Source organism: Scardinius erythrophthalmus (genome assembly GCF_964197995.2).
Source record: "Scardinius erythrophthalmus genome assembly, chromosome: 2".
Taxonomy (NCBI): Eukaryota; Metazoa; Chordata; class Actinopteri; order Cypriniformes; family Leuciscidae; genus Scardinius; species Scardinius erythrophthalmus.
Window position 1 is genome coordinate 55,729,924 of NC_138222.1, and position 27,608 is coordinate 55,757,531.

The following is a 27,608-nucleotide window of genomic DNA, read 5'->3' on the forward strand; positions in this document are numbered from 1 at the left end:
CACACACACGTCTTAGCCTATAGACCTCAGTTTGCTGGCATAGCATGAGAAGTGAAACTCTTCTTGAGGTTGGATCAGTTCAGTAGCATTATAAAGTCAGCAATGCAGTTCAGTCACAGTTGGTCTAGTAGTAGCATTGGTTTGCTTAAGCAGGGCAATGACATTAAACATTTCATCATCTGGTTCTTTGAGCTTTATAGCTTTAGAATGCTAGTTGACTTTTGATCTAGTTGGAAGGTTGAGTGAAATTTCCAATCTGAGCCGATCAGGTAGTTTTACCTTTCACCAGCCGATATTCATGTGCCTGTTATGCTTTAATTTTCCTGGAAGAGCACTGTGTGGTAAAACAGTTGGGTTTTATTGAAACAAATAAATCTGTGTTAAGTAGACTTTAATGTGGTTAATTAAAAATGTCTCTTAAGCTTACCAGGGCTGCATTTGTTTGATCAAATTTAGTCATTTTGTGAAATATTATTACAATTTCAAATAACTGTTTACTATTTTAATATGTTTTAAAATGTAATTTATTCCTGTGATCAAAGCTGAATTTTCAGCCGATTTTCTGCTCATGAAACTTTTTTTTTTTTCAGGATTCTTTGATGAATAGAAAAAAAATTGCATTTGTTTAAAATATAAATCATTTGTAACATTATACATGTCTTAGGTCACATTTGAATGTTTCTTTCTGTAAGATTATATTTATGCAAGTGTTAATGGCGTTTCATGGCAAATTTCTGCATCCTAGTTAACCATTAGCAAAGCTTAGAAATGCAAGTCACACGATGAGTCATGAATCTTTTATTTATTTAGCTACATATTCCACTGTTTTCACATCGATTCATTTCAAACGTGTTGCTTAGAGCATCACATGCTCACAAAACATCACTTAACCATTTCAAACGTGTTGTTTTGTCTTACAAAAAGAGAAAATGGAAATAAAAATATACAGGAGAACCAAGCAAATCTCTCACCCAAAGTAACATTTACATTCAAGTTGCATTAACACTGTGGCTCACAACATAGTGAATAAATGAATAGCAACTTGTCCATTGAAAATCAATTCAATGAGGATAAATAGCCATTTAAATGAGACATGTAAAGGCATCCACTTCACCACTACTCTGGCTTTATGTGTTCCACTTGATGCTTTCATTACATTTGTAATGTAAACTTGCTCAAATGATAAATTATCTGGATACAGAAGGTCAATGTAAAGGAATAAGGATTGTGCCCAAAGAGATAAGCAAATATTATTGATGACATCCTAAAGCCTAAACTGGGATAAATATGCTAAAACCCAGATGTTTAGACCCACAATCAAGTGCACCAGACAAACCAAATGAAGCAGCATTGGGAGCCAGCCGAGTGACGTTTCAGCAAAAAAAAGAAAAACTATAGTATGTGGTAACTTCATTCTGTCTACTGGAGCGCCAATATGTGTATATTGGTGTAACATTGACATCTAGTGGTCATGTGGTTTACTTCATATCAGCGCTACGTCGCTTAAGCTTCTCTGGGTTGTTGGAAGCCATTTGGGAGAAATCCCTGAAGATATCATGATAGGTGTCATCACCTACAGGAGGAAAAAATAAAGAAAAATTTGTATTAGAATATTTTCCAAGGAAATAAGAAACACAACTTTAAAGGGGCTATATGTGATTTTCATTAATTATTTGCATTTGTATTGCTAATGTGTGAACAGCTTGTAAAAAAACGAGACCTTTTCCGACTTCCTAGGTTGTCTATGAACGCCTGTGGACTGATTTTTATGTGAATATCATTCTGTACTGTAATATCATTATCAATGTGTCATGCAAAGAAAAAACTTTGTTTTGTCAAAGCAAAGAACGAAGATCTTCGCCGCAAGTATTAAATCAGTTCAGTCTCTTGTACGTTACGTGTGCACGAGTGCAGTTCACTAAACAGCCACCGGTGTCGCTAATAACAAGCGTTTCTGAATTCTACATATAGTCCCTTTGAGCAAACATAATTTTTTTTTGCATCCTTATTTGTAACAGATGTAAGACTTGAATAATCTTACAGCACATCGCATTTGATTTCCAAAACAAATAAGACTTGAGTATGTACTACAGTCATATACTGTATGAGAGTGTGAATTATATCCCCTGTGTGTGTGCGAAATGATTAAAGATGGAAAACCTGGAGTCAAACAGAGTTTAACAAGGTCTAACAAGATGGAAGAATCAGCCTGATGTCAACACCAGCACCCAGAAGAGAAAAGTTAGATTTGTAATAGTACATAAGTGCAGTTGTTTTTCATACGTAAGGGAGTACGGTAACAGGATTACCTGTCGCACGCAGTGCAGAGGACACACACTGCAAGCAGGAGACACCTGGCCACCCGTCTCAGGACATGCGCACACACACACACACACACACACACAAGCACAAACACACCACAGCAAAATCTGATTTGTATACAGAGACACAGACACATGGACAAACTGCCATAAACGTAAAAAGCATAAGCACCACAGAAAAAGCACACCTGCAAACATCTGGCACCGCAACATGAGCATCAGATTCAGAGTGACAGAATCATATTCATTTTCATATGGGAAAGCCAAATATTAAAACAGATCATAATGCTCTGTCTAAATGATCACCAGGGTCTGAAGTTTTGATTTAATGCGTTTAATGATGGTTAATTCTAAACATGTTGGTTAAATGCTGGTGATTCCCCATGCAATGCCAAATGTCCATGCTAATCCTATAACAGCCGAATCACTCGCATTTATGAAGGAAATACTAGTGTTTGCAAGGTATGATTAGATACAGGGAGATGGAAAGAACAAGAGACAGATAGATAGATAGATAGATAGATAGATAAATAGATATGAAAGATAGATAGATAGATAGATGGATAGATAGATAAAGATAGATATGAAAAATAGATAGATAGATAGATAGATAGATAGATAGATAGAGATAGATAGATAGATATGAAAGATAGATAGATAGATAGATAGATAGATAGATAGATATGAAAAATAGATAGATAGATAGATAAATAGATAGATAGATAGATAGATAGATAGATGGATAGATAGATATGAAAGATAGATAGATAGATAGACAGATAGATCGATAGATAGATAGATAGATAGATAGATAGATATGAAAGATAGATAGATGGATGGATAGATAGATAAAGATAGATATGAAAAATAGATAGATAGATAGATGGATAGATAGATAAAGATAGATATGAAAAATAGATAGATAGATAGATAGATAGATAGATAGATAGATAGATAGATAGATAGATAGATATGAAAGATAGATAGATAGATAGATAGATAGAGATAGATAGATATGAAAGATAGATAGATAGATAGATAGATATGAAAAATAGATAGATAGATAGATAGATAGATAGATAGATAGATAGATAGATAGATAGATAGATAGATAAATAGATAGATAGATAGCTAGCTAGCTATGAAAGATAGATAGATAGATGGATAGATAGATAGATAGATAGATATGGAAGATAGATAGATAGATAGATAGATAGATAGATAGATAGATAGATAGATAGATAGATATGAAAGATAGATAGATAGATATAGATATGAAAGATAGATAGATAGATATAGATATGAAAGATAGATAGATATGAAAGAAAGATAGATAGATATAGATATGAAAGATAGATAGATAGATGGATAGATAGATAGATAGATATGAAAGATAGATAGATAGATATAGATATGAAAGATAGATAGATAGATATAGATATGAAAGAAAGATAGATATGAAAGAAAGATAGATAGATATAGATATGAAAGATAGATAGATAGATATAGATATGAAAGATAGATAGATATGAAAGAAAGATAGATAGATATGAAAGATAGATAGATATAGATATGAAAGATAGATAGAAATAGATATGAAAGATAGATAGATAGATAGATAGATAGATAGATAGAAAGAAAGAAAGAAAGAAAGAAAGAAAGAAAGAAAGAAAGAAAGAAAGAAAGAAAGAAAGAAAGAAAGAAAGAAAGAAAGAAAGAAAGAAAGAAAGAAAGAAAGAAAGAAAGAAAGAAAGAAAGAAAGAAAGAAAGAAAGAAAGAAAGAAAGAAAGAAAGAAAGAAAGAAAGAAAGAAAGATAGATAGATAGATAGATAGATAGATAGATAGATAGATAGATAGATAGATAGATAGATAGATAGATAGATAGATAGATAGATAGATAGATAGATAGATAGATAGATAGATAGATAGATAGATAGATAGATAGATAGATAGATAGATAGATAGATAGATAGATAGATAGATAGATAGATAGATAGATAGATAGATAGATAGATAGATAGATAGATAGATAGATAGATAGATAGATAGATAGATAGATAGATAGATAGATAGATAGATAGATAGATAGATAGATAGATAGATAGATAGATAGATAGATAGATAGATAGATAGATAGATAGATAGATAGATAGATAGATAGATAGATAGATAGATAGATAGATAGATAGATAGATAGATAGATAGATAGATAGATAGATAGATTGATAGATAGATAGATAGATAGATAGATAGATAGATAGATAGATATGAAAGATAGATGTAAAGAAGAAGAAGATGAAACATTTCAGCACGGTGATATCTTGCAAGCACGGTAATGACCGGCTGAGTTTATCCTTTACATTATGTAAAAAAAAAAAAAAAAACTGCAATGCCTAATCAGTTCTCACCAGATATTAAATAAATCAAACCCATACTAGCTCAAATTAAAATTACATTCCACGTCAGGTGTTTCTAATAGATGAATAAACACCAGCCATACAAACAAAAAAAAGGTTTAGGTAAAAGCATACTGTCACAGCACATGACTCATGCAAAATCATCAGTGCAAACAGTACTAATACCAACTAATAAAAATATTATAAAACTTCAAATCAAAACATTACCACAGGTACTAAAACAACTGAAATGAAGTCCAAATCTTTTACACAGTGTCAATGTAATACTCTACCGCTGGTAATGTTAGTGGTGAGCTAATAGTGTAACACAGTTTTGGAGTTCCCAACAAAACCATTATGTGCTATTAAAAACGTAGTGTTAACATTCAGTGTTTTAAAGTGCTTTATCAAAGTGCACAAACCCACATACTGTCCTTTCTTCCTTTTAATTCTCTGTTACACTCAAGGTTTCCTCTGTTTTATCATCTAAATGCACATCTAGTTAATTCTGGCCAGCTGATGCCCGACCACTTAGCTGATTCTTGATGGTTTGAAAGCTTTTCTTAGTGTGTCCAATCACAGCCCCAGCCCCGCCCCCAGCACCAAAGCCCCGCCCCTCGGAATGACCTGATGGAGTGCCGTCCATCTCCCGCATCTCCTTGTTCATCTTGGCTATCCGGAGTCTGGGAGGAAAACCACAGCGGATGATATGTTAATCGAGTTATTAGCAGGAAGAGCTTCATCAAATGTCCTGTAAACGGATTAGTGCAGTTTTCAGCGGACGCTCTCCATCTATCAAAGACTACTTACAGCGTGACGATGTCGGCGTTGGCGTTATCTATGGCTATGCCGATCGGGTCCTTATCGTCAGTGTCTTTTGCATTGTAGTCCGCTCCTCTCTTAAGAAACAGACACACCAACCTATGACAGCACAGACACACGTTAGGTCAGAGGTCGGCAAACTTTATGTTACGAAATGCCATTTTTAGGTTTCCTAGTTCATCACTGTATGTGACTGTAATGTATAAATACACATAACCATATTTGAGAAGTTCATAACAGCTTTGATACTTGCTTATTTGATTAGTTACACCGAAATAGTGCAGAATCTTAAATATTTTGAGGCAATATTCCATAATTTTGTTTTTAATTTGTCAAAAAATATCTGGGATATCAGATACTTATGATATTTTTATCATATATTTTGATATTGAATTATAGGACTCTAAATACTTTCTCTGAAATGTATAGCATTACCTTTTTTTCCTCAAAGCTAAGCGCAACAAATACAGCAGAACAGCCGTGAGCTTATAAGTCAAACGGATTTAAGAATCACTCGCTCACACCAAGTACGATAACTATAAATGATCTATAGATACGAACTTTATTAATGTGCGTTCACGCCATGTAGTAATTGCGAAATTTAATCTTAAAAAGCTCTCGTAGAGCTCGTAACTACAACTTGTAAGCTGGGAATGTTCTGAGAGCTCCTCCCTGTACCACCTGACCTCTGCAGATTCATCCAGGCGTTAATAGTTTTGCAAGAGAACGGCATAATTCCCAGTCCGAGGACGTGAACAGCTCTGAATATAACGTCACGTGTTGTCATCTCGAGACTACATTAATTACGACCATATTGTTCTGTTTATTTTAAGTGCGCTGCAAGTAAGTCATCTATCGCTTAAATACTCGAGCTCTTAAAAGTCTGGTTGATTCTGATTGGCTCTGAAAATTCTGAAAGCGAGTCCTACTATATATTTTTTTATATCGTTATAGTTGTGGTGTGAGCTGTGCTATTCTTTTATATTCAGGATGATTTTAGAACAGACTTTTAACTTAACTTTATCTCCCAAGTTAATAAAACATGTCTTCTCTGTGGATACTAATGTAAACACTAAATGTAAAACTGTTATTCTAGCAATATCATGATGAAGACCTGAGCGGTCGAAACTTGCGCTGTAATTAAATATATATTAAAACACCAGATGTAAACAGGCAAGTATCTCCCTCATCAACTTGTGATCCGATCGACCAAAATGCATCTCAACACCAGGTGTAAACAGGGCCTTATTTCAGCTGTGGTACACAGATTCAACAGCAGGGTGCGCCACTGGTGACAAGTTCTGCAGGAAACGCTGGCATTGAGTAAAAGATTCATCTTGGAATTTTAAGAATCGATATCAAGAACATAACTGTTCGAATGAATATCGCTATTGATCAGGAAATCAGCCCTAGTGTCTAAGTGTGTTACCCTGTATGTCCCAGTATGGTAGCATGGTGTAATGGTCCCCTCCCGTTCGAGTCCACCTGGTTAACATTAGCGCCGTTCTGTAGGAGGAACTCACAGGCTGCCAAGGAATTCTGCAGGGAGAAATACACAGTAATTATTCACTGTAATACACACTCGAAACATGAATGCTGGACTCACACACACACACACACACACACACACACACACACACACACACACACACACTCACAGCCATAGCAGCTTGTATTAGTGGAGTTCTGCTGTCTTCGGCCACATTGACCCAGTTGACGTCAGCGCCGTGTGCCAGAGCGTCTGCCATGAGAGGGAAATGCTGCATCGCCACAGATCGATACAGCAAAGCCCCGGGATGAAGACCACTCAGATCCTCCTCTTCATCATTCTCTGTGTAGAGAGAAAGAGAGAGTCAGTGTGGAGTTTGTGTAGTCAAATGGATGTGTGAACTTCATATCTGTGTGTGAGTGTGTGTGTAACCTTTATGAGAGCTGGAATTGTTCTTCATTATTTCACTTGGGCTCAGGCCTGTAGGGGAAACATCAAGAAACTGATTAGATCAGTAGAAACTGGGACACTTATCTTCATTGTTTCAATTTACTAGGGTCATCGTGTGTGTTTGTGTCAAGGTTACTTACTACAGTTTTGCATTATTTTTAGATTTACTATACTAGTTTGAGTTTATTTTTTATAGTAACAGTTTTATTTGAGAAACATATTTTTGTGTTTAGTTATTTTGTTAAGGAATTAGTTAACCAACAGATTAAAAAAACACACTTTTGAAATATGAAATAGAAAGTAATACAGTCAGCGGACTAATGATAAATGATATCAGTGATCACCTTCCAGTTTTTGTATTACATAAAAATGAATATCAAAAAAAAATGAAGAGGAAACCATGTATTGGTTTAGAAGGGGAAAAACAGAGAAAACTATTGAAGCATTTAAAAAGGAACTATTAACGCAAGATTGGAGTATTATGTACAGAGAGAATGACACTAACAAGGCATATGATGAGTTTGTGCGAGTATTTCAAAAAGTATATGATAAAAATTGCCCAATAAATAAATACTGTAAAAAAAGAAAGTGCAAAGAAAACACATGGATGTCTAAGGGATTGCTGAATGCATGCAAGAAAAAAAAATTCACTTTACAAAGAATTTATAAATGATAGAACAAAAGAAGCGGAGGATAAATATAAGAAATATAAAAATAAATTGGCAGGTATCATTAGAAAATGTAATTAGGATTATTATAATAAATTGTTAGATAGCAATAAGAATAATATTAAAGGCTTATGGAATATCTTAAATAGTTTAATCGGAAATAAACCTAGAATGATCAATTACCCACAATATTTCAGAGATGAGGATAAAACTATAAATAACAGGAATGCAGTAGTCAACACATTTAATAAATTCTTTGTAGATGTTGGCCCGAACCTTGCTGCAAAAATTGCAAATGTTGAGATCTGAGCTAATAGTCACAAATCCTAAGACATTGTTTCTTAATCCTGTTGAGGAAAATGAGATACTTGTTAGAGGGTGTAAAAATAAAACCTCGACAGATTATTATGATATAGATATGAAGACCTTAAAAAGTGTTATTGAAAGTATCTGTAAGCCGTTAACATACATTTGTAACCTATCGTTGCAAACTGGCCAATTTCCTGATAGTATTAAAGTAGCAAAAGTGATTCCTCTGTTCAAGGCAGGAGATAAGCATCTTTACTAACTACAGGCCTGTTTCCCTTTTACCGCAATTCTCAAAAATCTTAGAAAAGGTTTTCAATTCTAGACTTGTAAAAGGTCTGCAAAGTTTAAAGATGCGTGACAAATAAAGTTATTGTCTCCTAAAAGAAAGAATTGATTCGGAACTGTTGAATTGGCTCACTTCCTGTTATAAACCTACGTAACAATTAAACAAATTTGCATAATGCCAATCTAAGGTCTTCATTGGCTGCCCGTGAACAGCGTCTACTTTGACCCTCAAACACTGCAGTTGTAGCTGAGACTGGAAGAGTTTGGTTCGTGTCGTTCATGTCGAGAAGACGCTGTTTTCAGCGCTGAGAATCCACTTTCATGCACTTCAGAAGGACGAGGAATTGTGCAGGGATTGATACGGAAAAACTGACGCCATCGTTACTGTTCGTATGTGTATGCAAACACTAAGGAAGTCTCCGGAGAGGAAATTTAGATATGGTAATAGGCATTTCATTTCTGACCAATCAGAGCAGAGAAAACATGCGGAAAGGAGGGATTTGGAGAGACTGAAGGCCTGTACACACCGGGACGAATATCGGCGCGCGTTATTCGCCAGCGTTTTTCAACGCGTTTTTTGTGTTCACACCCAAGCGATTTTCGCTGACGATGAGCCGAGTGAACATGCAAATTCATTCCCTGACATTAGATGGCGCTTAATACCACTCCATAACAGTTCTCTTTTATCAAGATTTTTGTAGTCGCTGTCGCGTTTGTCATAGTTCTTTATGTTCCGACACCAACGAGACCAGCAGCTCTACATTCATCTTGTTGCATCTTCCTTGTCTTATTTCTTCCCGGCAGTGTTTAGACGCTACTCGGCATATATCTTCTTCGCCGTTACGTATGTGTGCTCGGCAAGACCGTTTTGTGTTTGAGCGCCCCCAAGTTGTGTTTTACTGTAACTTCAGAAGCTCCAGATACGTGAGCAAAAGCGCCAATCTCATTGGTCGGATAGTTTTTGACGCGGCGCGTCAAACCAAAAAAACCGAACTCGAGGCGTTTTTTAAAAAATGACGCTTTTACGCGTGGCGTTTTTCGCGTCGGTGTGCACACTCACATTGGCGCCCTTTGTTTAGTCACGAGGCGTTAAACGTCGGTGAATATTGCGCGCGAAATTCGTCCCGGTGTGAACAGGCCTTGAATCTTCAAACAAACCACTTTCAGACTTTTTGAGAAACGAGGTGATGTGAAGTGTATATTATGAGAAATAGTTTTTTTTTACCTTGGATGCATGTAATCATAATGTAGGAGACCTCTAAAACAAAATTAGGAGTCTTAAAAATAGCATAATAGGGGCACTTTAAATACAAGAGAACACAAAATTGACTTGAACTTCACACACTTGTGCGCTTAAAGCAACACACAGTATGACATGCTCTGAGATGGATTTAACTTGCAAGTTACTTAAAAGTTTGTTTATAACAATGAAAAGTGCTCTGCTGTATCCCAGCAGTCACTGCGGTTTAATGCGAGTCCATCTTTGTTATCAGTAACTTTACTGGCGTCTCATCAGCATCTGCATGTGGGATCGTCTTATTACACACGGATCAGATTATCACATTTCCAGGTCGTTTTTTTTTCAGTTTGGTAGCATTTTAGTTTCTAACTTACTTTGCAATCATTATTTTATTACAGTTTATGAAAATATGTTTAAACCAACATTTTGAGGATCGTGTCCGAATTTTCGTTTTTGTTTTATTTCGAGTACACATAACCCTGTTGTACGCATTTCTTGCTGAACTGTAGCAGAGAATCAAAAACATAAATACAGACTCTTGGTTCTTGGGTGCATGACTCTTACACATATATATGTGTAAATTATAGTGTGTCGTGAGTTTGTGGGCATGTGTGTGTGTGTGTACCCGTGAGTCGTGGCAGAGTGGCTCGGTTGGGTTTGGGTTTGAGGGCAGGGCGTGTGCTCGGTCTGTCCTGCGTGGTTGACCGGTTTCGTCGGGCACTGGAGCGCCGCAGGACCGTTGCTCGACCGGTCTCAGGGAGCTTGTGGATGAACTTCTTCTCTACATACTTAGAGCGAATCCACGACTCTTTATCTTGCCTAAGAAAACATATACTGATTAAATATTCCAAACAAAATTCTGTGGTTTTAGTGATGACTAGCATTACACACACACACACACACACACTAGGGCATTCAATTATTTAACATGTTAACTTTACATATTACTGCGTGATGTAGCCTATAGAGCACATTTAGAAAATGCCCCTAAAATTCAAGATATCAGGCAAAAAAGCCCCTGTATGAGTTTCTGTTTCATATTTGTATCATATGATAGTTAAGCAATATCACACGAGTAACAAACACAATTTCACATGAGTGCTGTTTTTGTCCCGAATAGTATGAGTGCAAATGTGATATTGGTTTTATACAACAGTTCAATAAATAATAAGCTAATATTGTGTCATATTTTATACACGACATTGTCTGCTTTTGCTCAATTTTGCCAATGAGAATATTACCTATAAAGCCAGAGCAGAATCAATTGCATTTTGACCGAATCAATCGGATGAATCAATGATTCAATGGCCTGTTCATAAAGAGAGCCATTTACTTAATTCCTGAATGAATCAACTGTTTAAACTAATCAAATGAAAGAATGACTCAATGACTTACTCATTTAGAGATTTACCACCACCTACTGGCAGTTTCTCATTTAGAGTATATTTTCATAAAAAAAAAAAAAAAAAAAATCCATATTAATATTTTTTAAAAAATGGGATAGTTCACCCAAAAATGAAAATTCTGTCATCATTTACTCACCCTCATAGCCGTTGAAGCCTAAAAGTTTATGTGTAATAAATTCTATGTTAAATATGTTAAAAAAAAAATTCTAAAGCTACTTCTAATGTCTATTTGATGCTTTTCTCATTTAACACAATAATGACTTTAATTGTTCTTTTGGGGGTAATTTCTCAGCCAAATTTGATGTGAGATTAATTTGCAATTAATTCGATTAATTAATCGCCATATCGTGTAATTAATTGGATTTAAAAAAAAATAATCGCTTGACAACCCTAATATATATACATACATACACACACATAATATATTACATACTGTATATACATATAAAAACATCTTTCATATAGACATGCTGATGAAAGGTTAAGTAGAAAGCAAAGCAAAACTGCCAATTAACTAGTACACTGCATTTACTGTACCTTGGACTAGAGGGGTGGGGCTTCTTGATTGTGATCTCATCAATACGCGCCTCATAGATCTTGTTAATGGCTGTGTTTCCTAACTCACACATGAGCTGTAGAAATAGAGAAAAAATAGACAGAAATGGACAAAATGAGAGGTGTGACTAATCAAAGTGCATACTTAAATTTTTTTTTTATCTCATACATAAATACATGAGCATGACGTGCATGCTTTCTTACTTTGACGAGCTCTGGTTCCCATGAGTCCAGCGTAAGGGATCGTACCTTTGAGAAGTGGACACCTAAACTCCTGCAAACACGAAACCCAATTCAGATGCATGTTCGTATGATACGTTATATAGCTGTGTGTGTGTGTGTGTGTGTGTTACCTGTGTATGCCAGAGCAGGTAATGCACAGTGTGATGCCCAGATTAATAGAGGCCCAGTCGGGGCCGGGCTCCCCGCAGTCACAGCACTGTCCGTTCCCGGAGATGGCCTGCACCTCCTCCAGAGCCTCCCGATGAGACGCTTCCGGCTCCCCACTGCTCAAACGCACACTTCCTGCAGACACTGAGCTGCAGCGATCTCTCTGTTGAACACACACGTCCACTTTTAACACATTTATCGCCTTCATTAAAATAAAGCATTCTAGCTAATTCTGCTTGTGTGGAAGTGAACTATAAATGTGCTGTTTCAAAACAAAGCTGTCAGTTTTGTCATATATATATATATATATATATATATATATATATATATATATATATATATATATATATATATATATATATATATACTTTTTTACTATACAAACAATTATATAATATTGAACTGTTGGCTGAATGTCTGATGCATAAGCCACACAAAAATAGGAAACACTTCAGGAGATTCGAAATATGATTGGTTGAATTCTACAGGATTTCTGGGAGATGTGTCTCACGTTCTTTAAAAGTCCGCCTGGAAACAAAGCCATCTTGATGCCAAACCCCCTCATGGAAGAAGAACGCCGGCGTGTTTAAAACTGTGACAATGAGCGCTTATCAGGATCAACTAAACGCTGGATTTTCTAAATTATGTGAAGACTGTGGATTTTCTGGCAAAGACTCTAAAATACGTTCAAGAGTTTTACACGCCAGTCTGTTATTGTTGGGACATCGTTACATTTTCACGCTCCTAAACATTAACTGTGATTGGTTGCTTTACATGTCACTCAGACTTTGGCCAATGAAAGCTGTGATGTCAGTCTGAAGGTCTGGCTACACAGAACTAGTCTGTAGTTGGATTGTCACAATATCAAAAATTCTGTATCACTGAAATTTCATGTTTCTTGAGCCCATTTTCAACACCAAACAAAAGGAATACACTACTGAACACACTACTGTATTTAAAAATGTGACTATTAATAAAACTAACTTAACAAACTGAATAAAAACTGTAACATACTTTTCACATATTTCTCAATTAATTATGCAAAGTAAACTTTGCTTCATGTTTTTCAAGTAAACAGTGAGGAATAAACTAAATAAATACCTCTCAATAGTGTAGTTTGATTAATACTGATGACATTTTAGACAGGGCAGGTCTCTTTGCCTGCATTTGCAAGGCTTAACACACAGTTGTAATATTTTGTTATATATGAGATTTCTTTGCCCATCAGTTTACATTCTTTTAAAATAAATGCCAAGACTCAATGCATTTTGAAGAAAAAGCACATTTGAATGGTGCATGTAACCACATCACAGCAAGATGTGATTATTCAGAGCATACGTGAAAAAATGCCTGTGAATGCTGCAAAGCAAGCTATCAGCCAGACGGCAGTGAATGCACAGGTATTCAGCACAAACAATAATGTAGAAAGATTGTTATCGTTATATTATCTTTTTATTTTAACTGGGTACTTTTGACATACCTAGTCAGTAGTAATATACTGCAATAATAAGTAGCTTTATATAAATCTATAGAACTCAATGGAATGTCTGCACTGATATTTTAGTTAAACGTGTGTGTGTGTGTGTGTGTGTGTGTGTGTGTGTGACGTACAGAGCTAAGATTGTCATCTCTTCTGTCCTGGAATGCTGAGGCGATGCTGTTCTGGACAGCGCTGATCCAGCTTTGCTGTTGTCGCTCTGAATCAGCCTGTAATAAACAGCTCCTACACAATCACACACACACACACACACACACACACACACAAGTCACAAACACACACACCCTGTCATTTGGAAAATGGGATATGTACAGACTTGCCTAAATGTAGAATAACATATTTACAGTCAAACTGCAGCAAGAAACATAAACACTACAAGAATCAGATAAATGTTGCATGCTTAAAAATACAACTGTCAGACCAGTTCTGACAGTTTAGTGCACATGTGCGCACACACACACATACATGCGCACACACACACACACACAGACTCACTTGGAGGGAGAGACAACCTCAAAGCAGAATCGTCTGTCTTGTTCACTGAAGGGCTTCACTGTGCATAACCGCAAGTCCTCAACAACAACAGTGATCTGCTCCTGTTACAGAGACAGACAGAGAGCTTGTTTGAATAAAACAAATGCGGTCTGCTTGTGCAATGTGTTTCTAAGGTCACCAAAAAAAAAAAAAAGAAACAGTTTAGACAGCCTCTAAATTCTTTCCAATACACAAAATTTGTGGGTTTATAAGTATCAGCATGTGTGTGTGTGAAACGATGTGGCATTACTTCTATTGGTTAATGCTACGTGATCCTTATGTTAGACAATCTGATACTTACATTATGTTTCTTTTGGTAAACCAGCTGGTTCTTCTGAATGGAGAACCAGCGCCTGCAGTATGAACACACACACACACACACACACACACACACACACACACACACACACACACACACACACACACACACACACACACACACACACACACACACACACACACACACACACACACACAGGCCATGTAAGGTATTAATAATGCTATCAGACATATGATTGTAATTCAACTCAGACCTACAGCCTTTGAAATCACACTCAAACCCCTCAACGGAAATACACAAACACAAAAGGGTAACAGATGAAAGAGCAAATACTTCTGCTTTTCACATTACTGCAAAATATAAATGTATGATATGAAATATAAAATGAGTTTCAAGAGGAATATTTGCCAATAATGAATGAAACTGAACTCTGTTTAATTAAAAGATAAAAAAATGTTTTTTCAAAGAGGTTAATAGTTACAAAGAATCACATGAACAAAGACAGAAAGACTAATAATAATGACCCTTCATCACAGCTTTACAAATAGCTAAAGAATTTAATGAAAAATAAATGCATAATCATAGACCTCCAAAAAGTAAACTTAACAGAACCACTAAATTATGATTAGTGTTTAGTCTTTTTAGTAATTTACTACTAAATTTAGTTTACTATTTTTAATATTATCAATATTGATTTTTAAAGTAACGAGAATAACCCTGTGATTATGCAGATATTGGAAGAGTGCTGTACCTGCTCCATGTTTTGAACGCATTGCTGGCTCTCTTGTACAGGTAACCTTCCATTGCGATGCCATTGGGTGCATCTGGGCTGAAGTCCATAATGCAGTCATCATACGACACATCCTAAAGACAGTCACACACATATATCTTCCCTTAGATACATGTAAAGTGTCTTTGTGTAGAGATACAATGGTGCATGTGTGTGTGTGTGTGAGAGAGAGAGTCTTACTACCTTTTTCTTGACGGCACTGAGTTTCTGCTCCATGTCCCTTTTCTCTCTCGCAGAATTCAGGACCATTTGAGTATACTAGACAAAAAGAGGAGAAATGATCGTCACATTTTATAGTTCATTCCTTTATTTGTGTTACAGGAGCAATGTACACCACAGTGGCTCAAATCAGTTTTTCCCCACCATGCGGATCTGTTTTTAGAGAACAAAAAAAAGTTTTATTTTTTGGCGAATTTAAAATCCCTTTCACACCAAAGTGAAATGAATAAGCCTCAGGCTGACGGAAATGCAAATTCACGCCTGTACAGTAGAGGGCGCAACTCAAACAAACCTGTCAGCTGTGCCGCCGCTCTCTGGACTGCAGAAAAATACTAGGATGCAGGAGAAGAAAGTTCAACACTCTTTCTTCAGCAAAGACATTGCTTAATAAAGTGAGATTAAATACATAAAGTATATTTGTGCGAATATAATTAGAGTTTACATTTCACTGTTTTATTTATTTTGAGTAATACTGAATCTGCACTTACTCACGATTTCTCTCAACATGGGGACAGACGAGCTGTCAGTTAATACATGTGAAAAAGTAACTTGCGTTACTTATTTGAAAAAGTAACTTTGATATTTAGTTGTAAATTCAAAAGTAATGAGTTACTTAGTTACTTGAAAAAAGTAATCCGATTACATAACTCGTGTTACTTATAATGCGTTACCACCAACACTGGTTTTATGTAGAAATAAATCGGACTCCTTTCAGATTGTTTGCTTTGTGAAAAGCAAGGTTGGAATGATGTAAAAGCAAACCAGTTCAATCATCATAACAGCAAGCTTGATTAATCCTTGACGTGACCTATAAATAAATGTATTCTACACAGAAAGATACACAAATAAATTTGTTAAAATGCTAATCCATGTATTGCTAATGCAAGACAAGAAGTTCTACATTCTATTAATTTCATATGCATTAAACTAAATATTATATGATTTGAAATGATATTATGAAATGTTCTGTGGATGTTACAATGGTTATTTACGCATGCAAATCAGCCAGGGTATCATTGCCTGTTTAGACAAGTATCTTTTACAGGCCAGACTTTAAAAAACAAAAATAAAAAACCATGTGATAATCTCACAAAACATCAGATTTGAGCAGAAAGTCAGAAACGGGCATGTGAGCGCATGGCAGATAGGACAGAAAATCCTGAAAAGATGGAAACACTTTGATACTGAGGTTTGGACCATTTAACTAGATCTCAGAATGGAAGTTTAATTGTATATCATACAATTATAAACACATGCGCTGAGGTTCAGCCTAAATTCCCACTGCTGCATATAGCTATTATGTGACCTTTCTTGTCAAGAGTTGTGATGATAAGTCCTCTATAATTGAGGTCTCTCTGGGGTGCGGCGGGTTTTTGGACCACGGTTAGTGAAGAGTCAAAGTGGACGTCACTCAGGGCTTAACTGAATAGGAAAGGATGTTAGATACACTGGGACTTGCTCAACTTCCTGACCTCAAGAAGAGGTCACGAAGATCACCCTCTCCACTTTCGCTTGTTATATTCCACAGAATTTTCCACGGAATCTTTTCCACTCTCACTTTTGTGGTCTCACTGCTTTTCCGCTTGTCCCCAATTCTGTAACACTATACTGGTAAAAACACGTCTCGATCCCAGCCACGTCTAATTTATTTAAGTTGTCCCTCGACCCCGTCAATGTTTCCATTTTTTTCACTTGCAATCTGTATAATGCTCTAAAGACGTTCGCTGCTATGAATAGGCTCTTGCGATCTCTCTTGACATTTGTCTTGCTAAGCTTTTCACCATTTCCTGTGCTTACAGGAAGCTACGAGCAGGTTTTGTGGTTTTCGCAGGCCAGTAGAAGGTGAGTAAGTTTCCTGTCTAAAACGTCTGCATTTCAACTTCATGTTCCTCAGCAAAATCAAGTTATTGCTTTGTCCAGATATTTACACACAAATACATGAATCTTCAACAACTTTTAAACATCAAATAGGCAATATTGGATCTCAGGTAACTTAAAAACATGCAGATATTAGCAGATCTTAGAATTTGCATGTAAAATTTTAAGCCCACAAACTGGGGTTGGTGTTTGTTTACATTCTTATAAAGTGTTGAGGTGTTTTTCAGGCACTTTTACAGTTCTGTGAGCACAAGTAAGTATGTGCCAACACACACAAACCAGTGTGTGATACAAACTGTTTCCTGTTGTTGCTCACTCTGGCAGAAAAGTTCCTGTCATGATGGGCCATCATGTGATCTCTGAAAACATTTTTTTTTTTTTACTTCACAACATGATCAGTTTTATGTTTTTCTCCCTCAAAGCAACATGTACATTTGTCCTACTTGGTACTTCACACTTTTTCTTCTTTCCTCTCTTTTCAGTGCGTTTTTAAGCCACAAGCAGCTTCACATGCTCATGACACATCGATCAAACGATAGATCGATTGATAGATAGATAGAGTTGTAATCTAAATTATTTAACCCCCATTGCAAATGCGGTTTATCTGCAAAATTTACAGCCTTTCAGCTGTTTGCAATGAACAAATCAAACAAAAATAATTGAAATAGCTCAACACAACAAAAGTGGTTTCCCCAAATTCAACTGAAAATGCAACTTTTAGTGACTTCTGCAGTCTCAAATGTATTCAACCCCTTTATGGCAAGCATCTTTAGTAGTTAGTAGAAAACCCTTGTAAAAAAAAACAAAAAACAAAAAACGAGATATATAACCACACACTAGCTTCTGGCAGCGTTTCTGAGAAATCTTAGCCCATTCCTCATGTGCAATGGCCTCCAGTACAGTCATATTCTTGGGTTTGCATGCTGCCTCAGCTTCCTCACTGACGACTTGACGTTTTCTCATAGGATTTCCTGATACTTCAATGAATCCATGTTGGCTTCCACACGCTACAGGTTTCCAGTGCCAGAGGATGCAAAGCAGCCGCAGAGCATCCTCAAGCCTATGCTGCCTTCCTCCAGACAAACCGCTGATCCATCGGGCCGAAAAGTTCCAGCTTTGTTTTATCGCTTCACAGAACAGAATCCTAAAACTTCTATGGCTTATTTATATGATTTTGAGCACTTTTGGGTCAGTAGTGGTGTACGTCTTGGAGTTCTGGCATGGAAACCGCATGCATTTAGTACGCGCCTTACTGTGCAGCTGAAACCTCAATGCCTGTTGCCACCAAGTTTTATTTACAGGTATTTTGCAGTCACTCGAGGGTTTTTCTGAACCTGCCTTCTCAGAAATATGGTTGATAGCTCCCTTTCTCTGCCCTGTCCATGTAGTGTAACTTTTATCTTTGAACTTGCGAACTATGCTTCCAACTGTGTCTCCAGGAACATTTAGTTCCTTTGCTATCTTTTTGTATCCAGTTCCTTGTTTGTGAAGGGCGATGATATCTTCTCTTAACTTTTTGGACCATTCTTTTGACTTAGCCGTATTTCTAACATGCAGTCAAACATGACACTCAGCAAACCTAGCCAGTTCAGATATTTCATGTATTCTAGCTCAAGCACACCTGGTGCAACTAATGAAGCCCTTGATTAGTTGCATCAGGTGTGCTTGAGACAACACTTGTTTTGCAGATTTGTGCTGTTGTGAGGGATTCTATTAAGGGAGTATAATAATTTTTAGACTGATTGAAGTTGAATTTGGGGAAACCACTTGAAACATTTTAGACAGACAGACAGATAGATAGACAGATAGAGAGATTATTCTCACCTCATCACTCAGCTGTTTTTGGTAATTTTCCAGTTCTGTAAGTGACTGATAGCCCTGTTTGAAGAACAGAGCCTGGGCCTCCATAAGAGAAAGCATCTGACACACATTTACACAAGAGACAAACACAAAAGCAAAACTGACTGTAAGTTCCCATTCAGTCCTGATTATTTTAAAGTGCCCCTATTATGCTTTTTCAAATATTACCTTTCATGCAGTATGTAATATCGCTGTTTGTGGATGTAAAAGGTCTGCAAAGTTTTAAAGATCAAAGTGCATGACAAATAAAGTTATTGTCTCCTAAAAGAAAGAACTGATTCTGAACTGTTGAATTGGCTCACTTCCTGTTACAAACCAACGTAACAATGTGACAAATTTGCATAATGCCAGTCTATGATCTTCTTTGGCTGCCTGTGAACAACGTCTACTTTGACCCTCAAACACTGTAGTTGTAGCTGAGACTGGAAGAGTTTGGTTCGTGTTGTCGACAGGTTGAAAAGACGCTGTTTTCAGCACTGAGAATCCACTTTGATGCACTTCAGAAGGACGAGGACTCGCACTGGAATTGAAATGGTAAAACCGATGCTATCGTTATTGTTCGTATCACTGTGTATCAAGCGCTGAGGAAGATCCGGAGCTGAAATTCAGATATGATAATAGGCGTTCTGTTTCCGACAGCCGCTGTAAGCTGTAGACCAATCACAACAGACTGGGCCATCTGACCAATCAGAGCAGAGTAGGGGTTCAAAGGAGGGGTTTAGACTAGAGAGACTGAATCTTCTAACAAACCGTTGCAGAATCTTTGAAAAATTAGGTGATGTGTAACGTATATTTTGCAAAAATGATTTTTTGACCTTGGATGCATGTAAACCTATTGCAGAAGACCTCCAAAACAAAACTTGGAACCTTTAAAAGAGCATAATAGGGGCACTTTAATAAGATTATTTAATAAAATACATTCTGTATTATGACACATACCGCCATAAGAATTTCAGTTTTCTTCTTGGACTCAATGACATTAATCTAGATTAGGAAGAGAGAGAGAAGGCGATTTACAGTGACAATAATACAAGCAAAAACAAATATCCCAAAGGAGACAATACTAAATATGTCCATGCATGAAACTAGGTGAGTGTGTTTGAGAATGAGTCTCTAAATACTGTACCCTAAAAGTATTTGGACACAAATCATACAGTAAAAATATATGTGTGAAAACCAAAAAGTGCCACAATGTTTTTGTCTTCATTCTCAACAATGTACATTGTTTTATTAATTGAAACCCAACAATGTTTTTATAAAACATTTGCTTTAAAGGTATGTTCAGATAAATACCATTAAGTTTGATATTTTAGTATATAATGCAAAGAAATCTAGACATTTTAAGTGTGACCAAATCTCAAGGCCATTGTATATGAAAGAATACAGTATGTTTGATACCGTTCACTTTATTTTACAGTGTCTCTGTTAAACATTACGTCATTACTGTTGTAATACCTATAAATTAAGCATAATTACATGCAACTAACCCTAAATCAAACCCTAACCCTATAGCAAGTATTTAATTAACATCACTCAGTACTTATAACTATAATTACACTGTAACACGGACACCTTTATGTTTGTACCTGCAGCACATAGTCCAGGGTTCCTGATCTGAAGGCTCTGCGTGCATTCAGTAGGTTATTGCTGGCCTCTTCCACCTCATGCTGTTTCCCACGTGGAGCTTGAGCGTTCCTGCTCAGTGCCGTCTCCAGGTTCTCACTGCTTCGCTCGAACTCCTTCCGCACATCCTTGAAACGCTTCACATCCCTTAGAGGGGAGATACAGAACGAGTACATTTTTACAATCAATTTTCTCTGAAGGGCCACTGCAGAAAAATGTATGAGATTCATGACTTACTCTTTACTCAGACTCCCAAGTTAATGCATATGTTTACAGACAGCTTCGTATTATACAAAAAAAAAGAAAAAAAAGAAAATGTGCCTTGGTAAAAAGGCAGAGGAAGAAAAACTTACTCTTTCACAAAATTCTGTAGCTTCAACTTCACAGACTTTTGTGTGGATTCAATCACATCCTGTTTGGAGAAAAGACAAGCCGAAAGAAAAGTGAAAACAGGAACACATCTCCAGGCAGATTGTTGGCACGTTGGTTTCTAGTAGTGACAGTAACAGTAAAAAGGAAGAACTTGACTCACCTCTTGAGCACAAACGATGTCTGAAAGCTTTTTAGAAAACTTTTCTAAACACTCCTGAAAGAAAGAAAGAAATGCAGCCTCTATTATGCTTCCGTTAACTCTCCATCATTTCAACTCATATAGCTACACACAGGAACTTTCCTTTTCCATTTTGCAAACACTTGCACTACCGTTCAAAGGTTTGAGGTCAGTAAGATTTTCTAGAAGTCTCTAATGCTCACCAAGCATGTTTAATATATACAGTAAAAAAAAAAATCTATTTAATATATTTTAAAATTGAGAATTTTCAGCATCATGTCAAATGATCCTTCAGAAACCATTCTAAAATGCTGATTTGATACTCATTTCTGATTATTATCAATGTAGAAATCAGTTGTGCAGCTTTGTTAGCATTTACATTAGTATTTTTCAATTCTTTGTTTCAAATCTTAAAGTTTCCAACCTGAAGTAAACCTCTGTCGGAAAAAGTACAAATATCTTCACATCCCATATTTTACACTACACTGGTAATTGCCGTTGTTTCTCATATCGGTCTGGAATTGATCGTACAGCTGAACGTTACCGTACAGTTCTGGAATTTACAATCTTGTTTCACTTCCTATAACTATACTTCAGATACCGTCACAGGTATTGGTTAGCACATGTGGCAAACCCTTTGTGAGTTCTTGTGAACAGTAAGTAATGCTAGTTTAAACTCGGTTACAGGACTGTTGATAGACTCACCCCCATAGTTCGGTCCTCAGAACAGTGGTGTCCCAGCTCTTTAAGGCCATTTACAAAGCTCTTACTGTTTAGGCAATAGGAACGGCCTGCATCCAGCATAGTGTGGCACTGTTTCACCAACTATACAAACACACATTTTTTTCAGGATGTTATAATGTCATATTATTCATAACATACTAAAATAACAAAAAGTGTGTGATCAATTATTTAAAGAGGACCTATTATGCCCTTTTTTAAATGTTATTTTTGGGCTCTACTAGAAGAGGTTTTCATGCTTGAAAGTTCAAAAAACATTATTTTTCACATATTTGACAATGTTGCAGCACCTCTCTTTCCAGTCTGTCAGTAACGCTCCGTTTAGTTCCTGTCTCTATGAAGCCCCTCCTTCTGAAAAGTGCAGTGTGCTCTGATTGGTCGGCTGGATCGGTGTATCGTGATTGGTCAACTGCTTCGAGCGTGTTTCGGAAATGTCCTGCACCTTACCATAACCACGAGTTACAACACTACTAACGCAACTCAACCAGGCCTCATTCTCTTTATTTTGTATATGCCTTGGGCAGGAATGATTTAAATGAGAAATATTGTGAAGTGTTTGTTCCCGGAAGAAAGTTTTAGGGCGTTTCAGGGAGTTCAGAAACAGTGACACTGATATAAAGAAGAACTCCCTTTGGAGTGACTTGTAACTTTGCAGACCTTTTTCATGCTCAAACAGCAACATTACACACTAAAGAAAGTTTGAAAATGCATAATAGGTCCTCTTTAACAAATTACTATGTAGATGAATTTGTAGGTCTCTGTGGTTTGAAACTATTCAGTCTAATAAATTTAAGGGGAAATTATTTTGGATAGTGGTTAAAACCTTTTCAATTGGCAATTCCTCTTTGTAGTTCCTCTGCATAACACTATATCACTTCACAAAAGAGAGGAACAATGACTTTTTTTTTTTAATTGAGGATTTGAGCATTTGACGGTCAAAACAATCAACCCTGTAGTATTTGGGATACTATTTTATGTTGTAAGCCTAAATATTATCCTCCATTCTGATTTGGTTTAAAAGATTTTTTTAGCATTTTCTGAAGAAAATGTGAGTAGGAGTGGTGCTTGTACATGCAAAACTCGACGCCGGTACAGCAGGATGTTGCCATAAAGTTGCATGCGTTCTGAATTGTTGATTGCATGCTGATAGGCAGATGCATACGGGTCCAAGTCTCCATGATAATTTGGTCTCTACTTAAAAATAAGCCAATGGGATATATTTTCACTGGCTTTATCATGTGCAAGGTGAAAAAAGCACTTCGGAAAGTAGTAGTATATGTCTCCTCAACAAGCCACAGGATTTGAGGTATCAACGCAATGAGTTTCAATACGTGCTGAGTCTGGCGTTTAAAACTAGGGTTAGTGGTTTGTTCGTATGTATGACTATGAGCACTAGTCACAATGATGCAGCACTAATAGTGAGTCTCTCAGCATTTCCTCACCTTCTCAAGTCTTGTCTCCAGTTCACTGACGTTGACCTCCACCTTCTCGATATCTGCCCTATTGAAATATAGCAAATACATTTTCACACACCAAACTCAAAAAAGAATGTAATCCCATTCATCTTAACTCAATACATTAAAAACACTACATTTACTTTGCACAAAACATATTAACCAAGTTAAATATTATTATTTCAGGGCCGCGTGATTGTGTGCATTTACGTGTATTCAAATATGTTTATATCAAAGAATGTTGGCTTATCTGCGTTGTCAGACTTTTCTTTTAACACAGATAAACAGCTTAGTTTCCTGCTTTTTCACACATACAGACAGACAGACAGACAGACAGACAGACATAGCCTAATGCTTATGTTTATAAACTAAAAAATGTTTTTCTAATGCATAAACAGTAACTGAGAGAAAGATTATAAAATAAATTGACTTTTTATCAAATATTTATCGAACATTATGTGTTATCCAAGTAAAGGCTGGAATCCATACACAACTTTTGCCCAAATTTGCCCTATTTTATAGTCTGAAGGAGTTGATGGTAGTTGCTGAAATGTTCAACAATATTATTTATCTGACTGCACTGACGCTGTTGTATGAGAACTGAACTGAGCTGGACGATAACATCATTTTTTTCAGCAGAACTGCTTTATAGATGAAATGAACTAATTTAATGATTGATGATCTTTCCAACAAACTGAATCAACACTGAACTGACTTCAGCTAAACAACAGCCGAAATACATCATTTTGAAGCTGCTTTGAGTTTGAAACAATCTGTATTGTATAAAGCGCTATAGAAATAAAGGGGACTTGACTTGAGAGTCAGAGCCAGTCTGCAGATTTTGGTCAGTCGGAATAGACCAATTTCACACAAAAAAATCATATGAAGGGCACAAAGTCCGTTTTTTTTTTAGCTCAGGACTATGATTCTATCCAGTCGGATGATATAAAACATGTTTGATATGTTGAGATTTTTTAAGAGCACATATTGTTTTAATTTGTCAAACTTCTCCTCACATGTTATTGCGAGAGTTTAAGTGCGTTGTGTGTTCACGCCATGTAGGAATTACCGTAATTCCTACTTTTAAAAACGATCCTGTCCTCGTTGAACTCGTACTTACAACTTGTAAACTCAGAATTTTCAAAGAGCTCCCAAAGACTTTATGTACACAAAGATAGTGCACTCATATTACTTATGAATGTAAGAAAGTGAAACGCGCAACATTACAGAAGGCGTTTCAAAGATGGCCGCCGAGTGAAATGACTTAAAAGGGACTTTGGTAACACTGTTTAGTTTCTGACTGTCTCTTTGAAGCCCCTCCTTCTGAAAAGCTGTATGGTTGAATGTGCTCTGATTGGTTGGCTGGATCAGTGTGTTGTGATTGGTCAACTGCTTCAAGCGTGTTTGGGAAATGACACGTCCTTTACTATAACTGTGAGTTACAACTCTAGCCTTTAAATAAAGGAATATTGTGACGTGTTCAAAGTCTGAGGGCATGAACAGCTCCGAGGAGTGTATGATGCACAGGTTTCATCTTTGTAACCATTTACAAAGCTAGCAAGTTTATGATCCCTTGTGTTTTAAAATAGTTCATATAAAAGTTGTGTATTCCAGCATTAAAGTATACTCAGAGCTTACATGGATGTGTACTCATCAAAAATGTAGGCGATTTGTTTGTGCAAAAATCTGTGTGTGATGAAGAAAAAGTTGTAGTTTCCGCAGCAATCCAACCCCTAAAACACACTTCCTGTCTCCTGTTTATCATTTCAGTATCTCTCGTCTCACTTCCTGCTCCCCACCACTACCCATCATCTTCTTAGCAACCGGAGGCAGCCGCAGTCTGAAGTAAACTAGGCCTCGAATGTGTTTATGTCAGTGGCCTTTGTACACCTTCGTGGAAACTCTTACTTTTCAGTTGCTCTCTGAAGGTCAAAAGTGTCCATGCATGACAGTACTCTTGGTGTTAGACAAGTTCCACGTGTTCTCCATGTTTAGATTCGCATATGACAGATGAAAAGGGAAATTGTGTGTGTTTATGCAAGTAAATGACCTAATTTTTGAACTCACTACACCCCCTGAGTCTGCTCCCTCCGCAGCCACTTAAACATGGCACTCAAACTTTCCATGCCCACTAAAACTACAGCCAAACCACAAAGAGAAAGAACAAATTATTTTCTAGACGATATATAAATAGCATTATATATTTGCTTGAATGGTTAAAAATAGTGCTGACAAATCAATTAATCGCATGTAACATAAAAGTTGTGTGTACACATATATATGCATAATAATGTATACACACACAGAGACACGCACACACATACCAATTATATAAGCACAAGCTTTTACATTAAATGCGATTAATCGATTTGACAGTACTAGAAACATCCCATCACGGTGAAAAATGTGTCCTCCTACTCTTCACAGCGCCACTTAATAATTATCCCATTCATTCCTTTTGTATGGACCTCAGCAAATTCTTTCCAGTGCCTTTGCAAGGGCATTTCACGCTGTTTTGAGAACAGTTTTAATCAAGCACGCCCAGGCCAAAACCATTCATCTGAACTTTATCTGACATGATCTTAGAACTACTTGGAACAAACCTGCTACGTCATCCATTCTGCACATGACAGTCAAGTTTATCATTTAATGTGCTGCACGTGACCTGTCTTTTATAAAACTATAATTTAATGCACATTCGTTATAATTATTATCATTATTATTTTTTATACATTATTTTGAGTAGTTAAATATTTTCACAAAAGTGTGGGTAAAAAAAGAAAAAAAGAAAAGAGTAGCTTTCTTACCTGAATCGAGGGGAGTCTTTCAGGCACTCTTCAAAGTCCAGTTTGACAGTCATTTTGGGAATTTAAAACAACACAATTGATGCGAAGAATTCTATTAATTCCACACAGTTCCTTACGTGATGTGTCCGAACAATAGAGCTCCTTTATGCTGTAAACATCCAACCCCGCGGTGCTAACAACATCAGGAATCGTTTAGAAGGGATTAATTAAACCAGTCGTTTCCATTGGATGGTCTCGGTATAAATATCAGTCGGGTGTTGCCTGAAAACAAAAAAATTGAAAAAGCATCGTTTCAAAGCTAAAACAATGTTTGTGTTTTTCAGGCAATTCACTTGAACAACGAGTCGCAGAAATAAAAATAAGAACAATAATTCGTCAATAACATAAATACAAAAAGAACGAGTAATGGTAAAAGAAAATTAAGCAAACCATACCTATAATTATGGGCTCATTTCTTCCTAAATTCTCAAGAGCGCTCCATTATGCACGTTTCTTCCAATTATTATTAGTCCATAGATTCGTAATTTATACATAGATGTGTGTTTCCACTCATCAACCACCATGTCCTCGTACGTTTCCCTTATGTGTCTAAAACTTGTTCGCACTTCGCAGGAGAACTTTTTTTTCCGCTCATGAATTTGTCACATTTGGTCCAACCCCCATTCACGCGCTTTATTTCCGGGTTTCGGTGCACCAATATATTTAAAGCAAGCCATGTCTGTTTTCAAACGGATTAATTCTTATTTATTATGCGTACGTAATGCACAATATTCATGTTTGAGGTGGCAAGGTCTGAAAAACTGAAAAAGATGCATTGTTTTAAGCATATAGCCTAGTCATGGCCATAGGTTTAGTGACCAGACAAATGAATGAACTACTTCCACAATCCCAGTTTCAAAGCTTTTTTTCAGGGAGTGTTCTCCAAACTTTCTAACATCACGTGTCATCAAAACCACACTGCTCTTTTCAGTAAATCTGCTAGGAGTTTATCCATCCATACTGGTCCCTGTCAAACCTGTTGTTCATAAGCAATTAAGCCCCA

The 27,608-nt window shown here is 36.5% G+C and overlaps 1 protein-coding gene across 1 annotated transcript; it reads right to left on the minus strand.

The window, feature by feature from the left end:
- Nucleotides 1-782: 782 nt before the first annotated feature.
- On the minus strand, nt 783-27,525 carry acap1 (ArfGAP with coiled-coil, ankyrin repeat and PH domains 1). The gene is made up of 24 exons (XM_081393318.1): nt 27,001-27,525; nt 26,567-26,827; nt 23,748-23,805; nt 22,270-22,389; nt 21,547-21,600; nt 21,368-21,426; nt 20,978-21,161; nt 20,331-20,375; nt 19,356-19,451; nt 15,618-15,692; nt 15,396-15,508; nt 14,666-14,717; nt 14,326-14,426; nt 13,944-14,055; nt 12,296-12,495; nt 12,147-12,216; nt 11,925-12,019; nt 10,607-10,800; nt 7,462-7,509; nt 7,199-7,371; nt 6,970-7,079; nt 5,529-5,639; nt 5,346-5,401; nt 783-1,573 (listed from the first exon to the last, which is right to left on the minus strand). Exons 2-24 carry the CDS (start codon nt 26,617-26,619, stop codon nt 1,479-1,481), a joined length of 2,274 nt encoding a protein of 757 aa, XP_081249444.1. The 5' UTR covers nt 26,620-26,827; nt 27,001-27,525; the 3' UTR covers nt 783-1,478.
- Between the last annotated feature and the right edge of the window lie 83 nt (nt 27,526-27,608).

Excerpts from the sequence above, each read along its gene's own strand:
- acap1 (XM_081393318.1), bottom strand. The coding sequence starts at position 26,619 with ATGACTGTCAAACTGGACTTTGAAGAGTGCCTGAAAGACTCCCCTCGA. Across the intron at positions 23,806-26,566 it reads AAAGACTCCCCTCGATTCAG|GGCAGATATCGAGAAGGTGG; the intron begins GTAAGAAAGCTA and ends ATATTTCAATAG. Across the intron at positions 14,718-15,395 it reads GCGTTCAAAACATGGAGCAG|GCGCTGGTTCTCCATTCAGA; the intron begins GTACAGCACTCT and ends TTCATACTGCAG.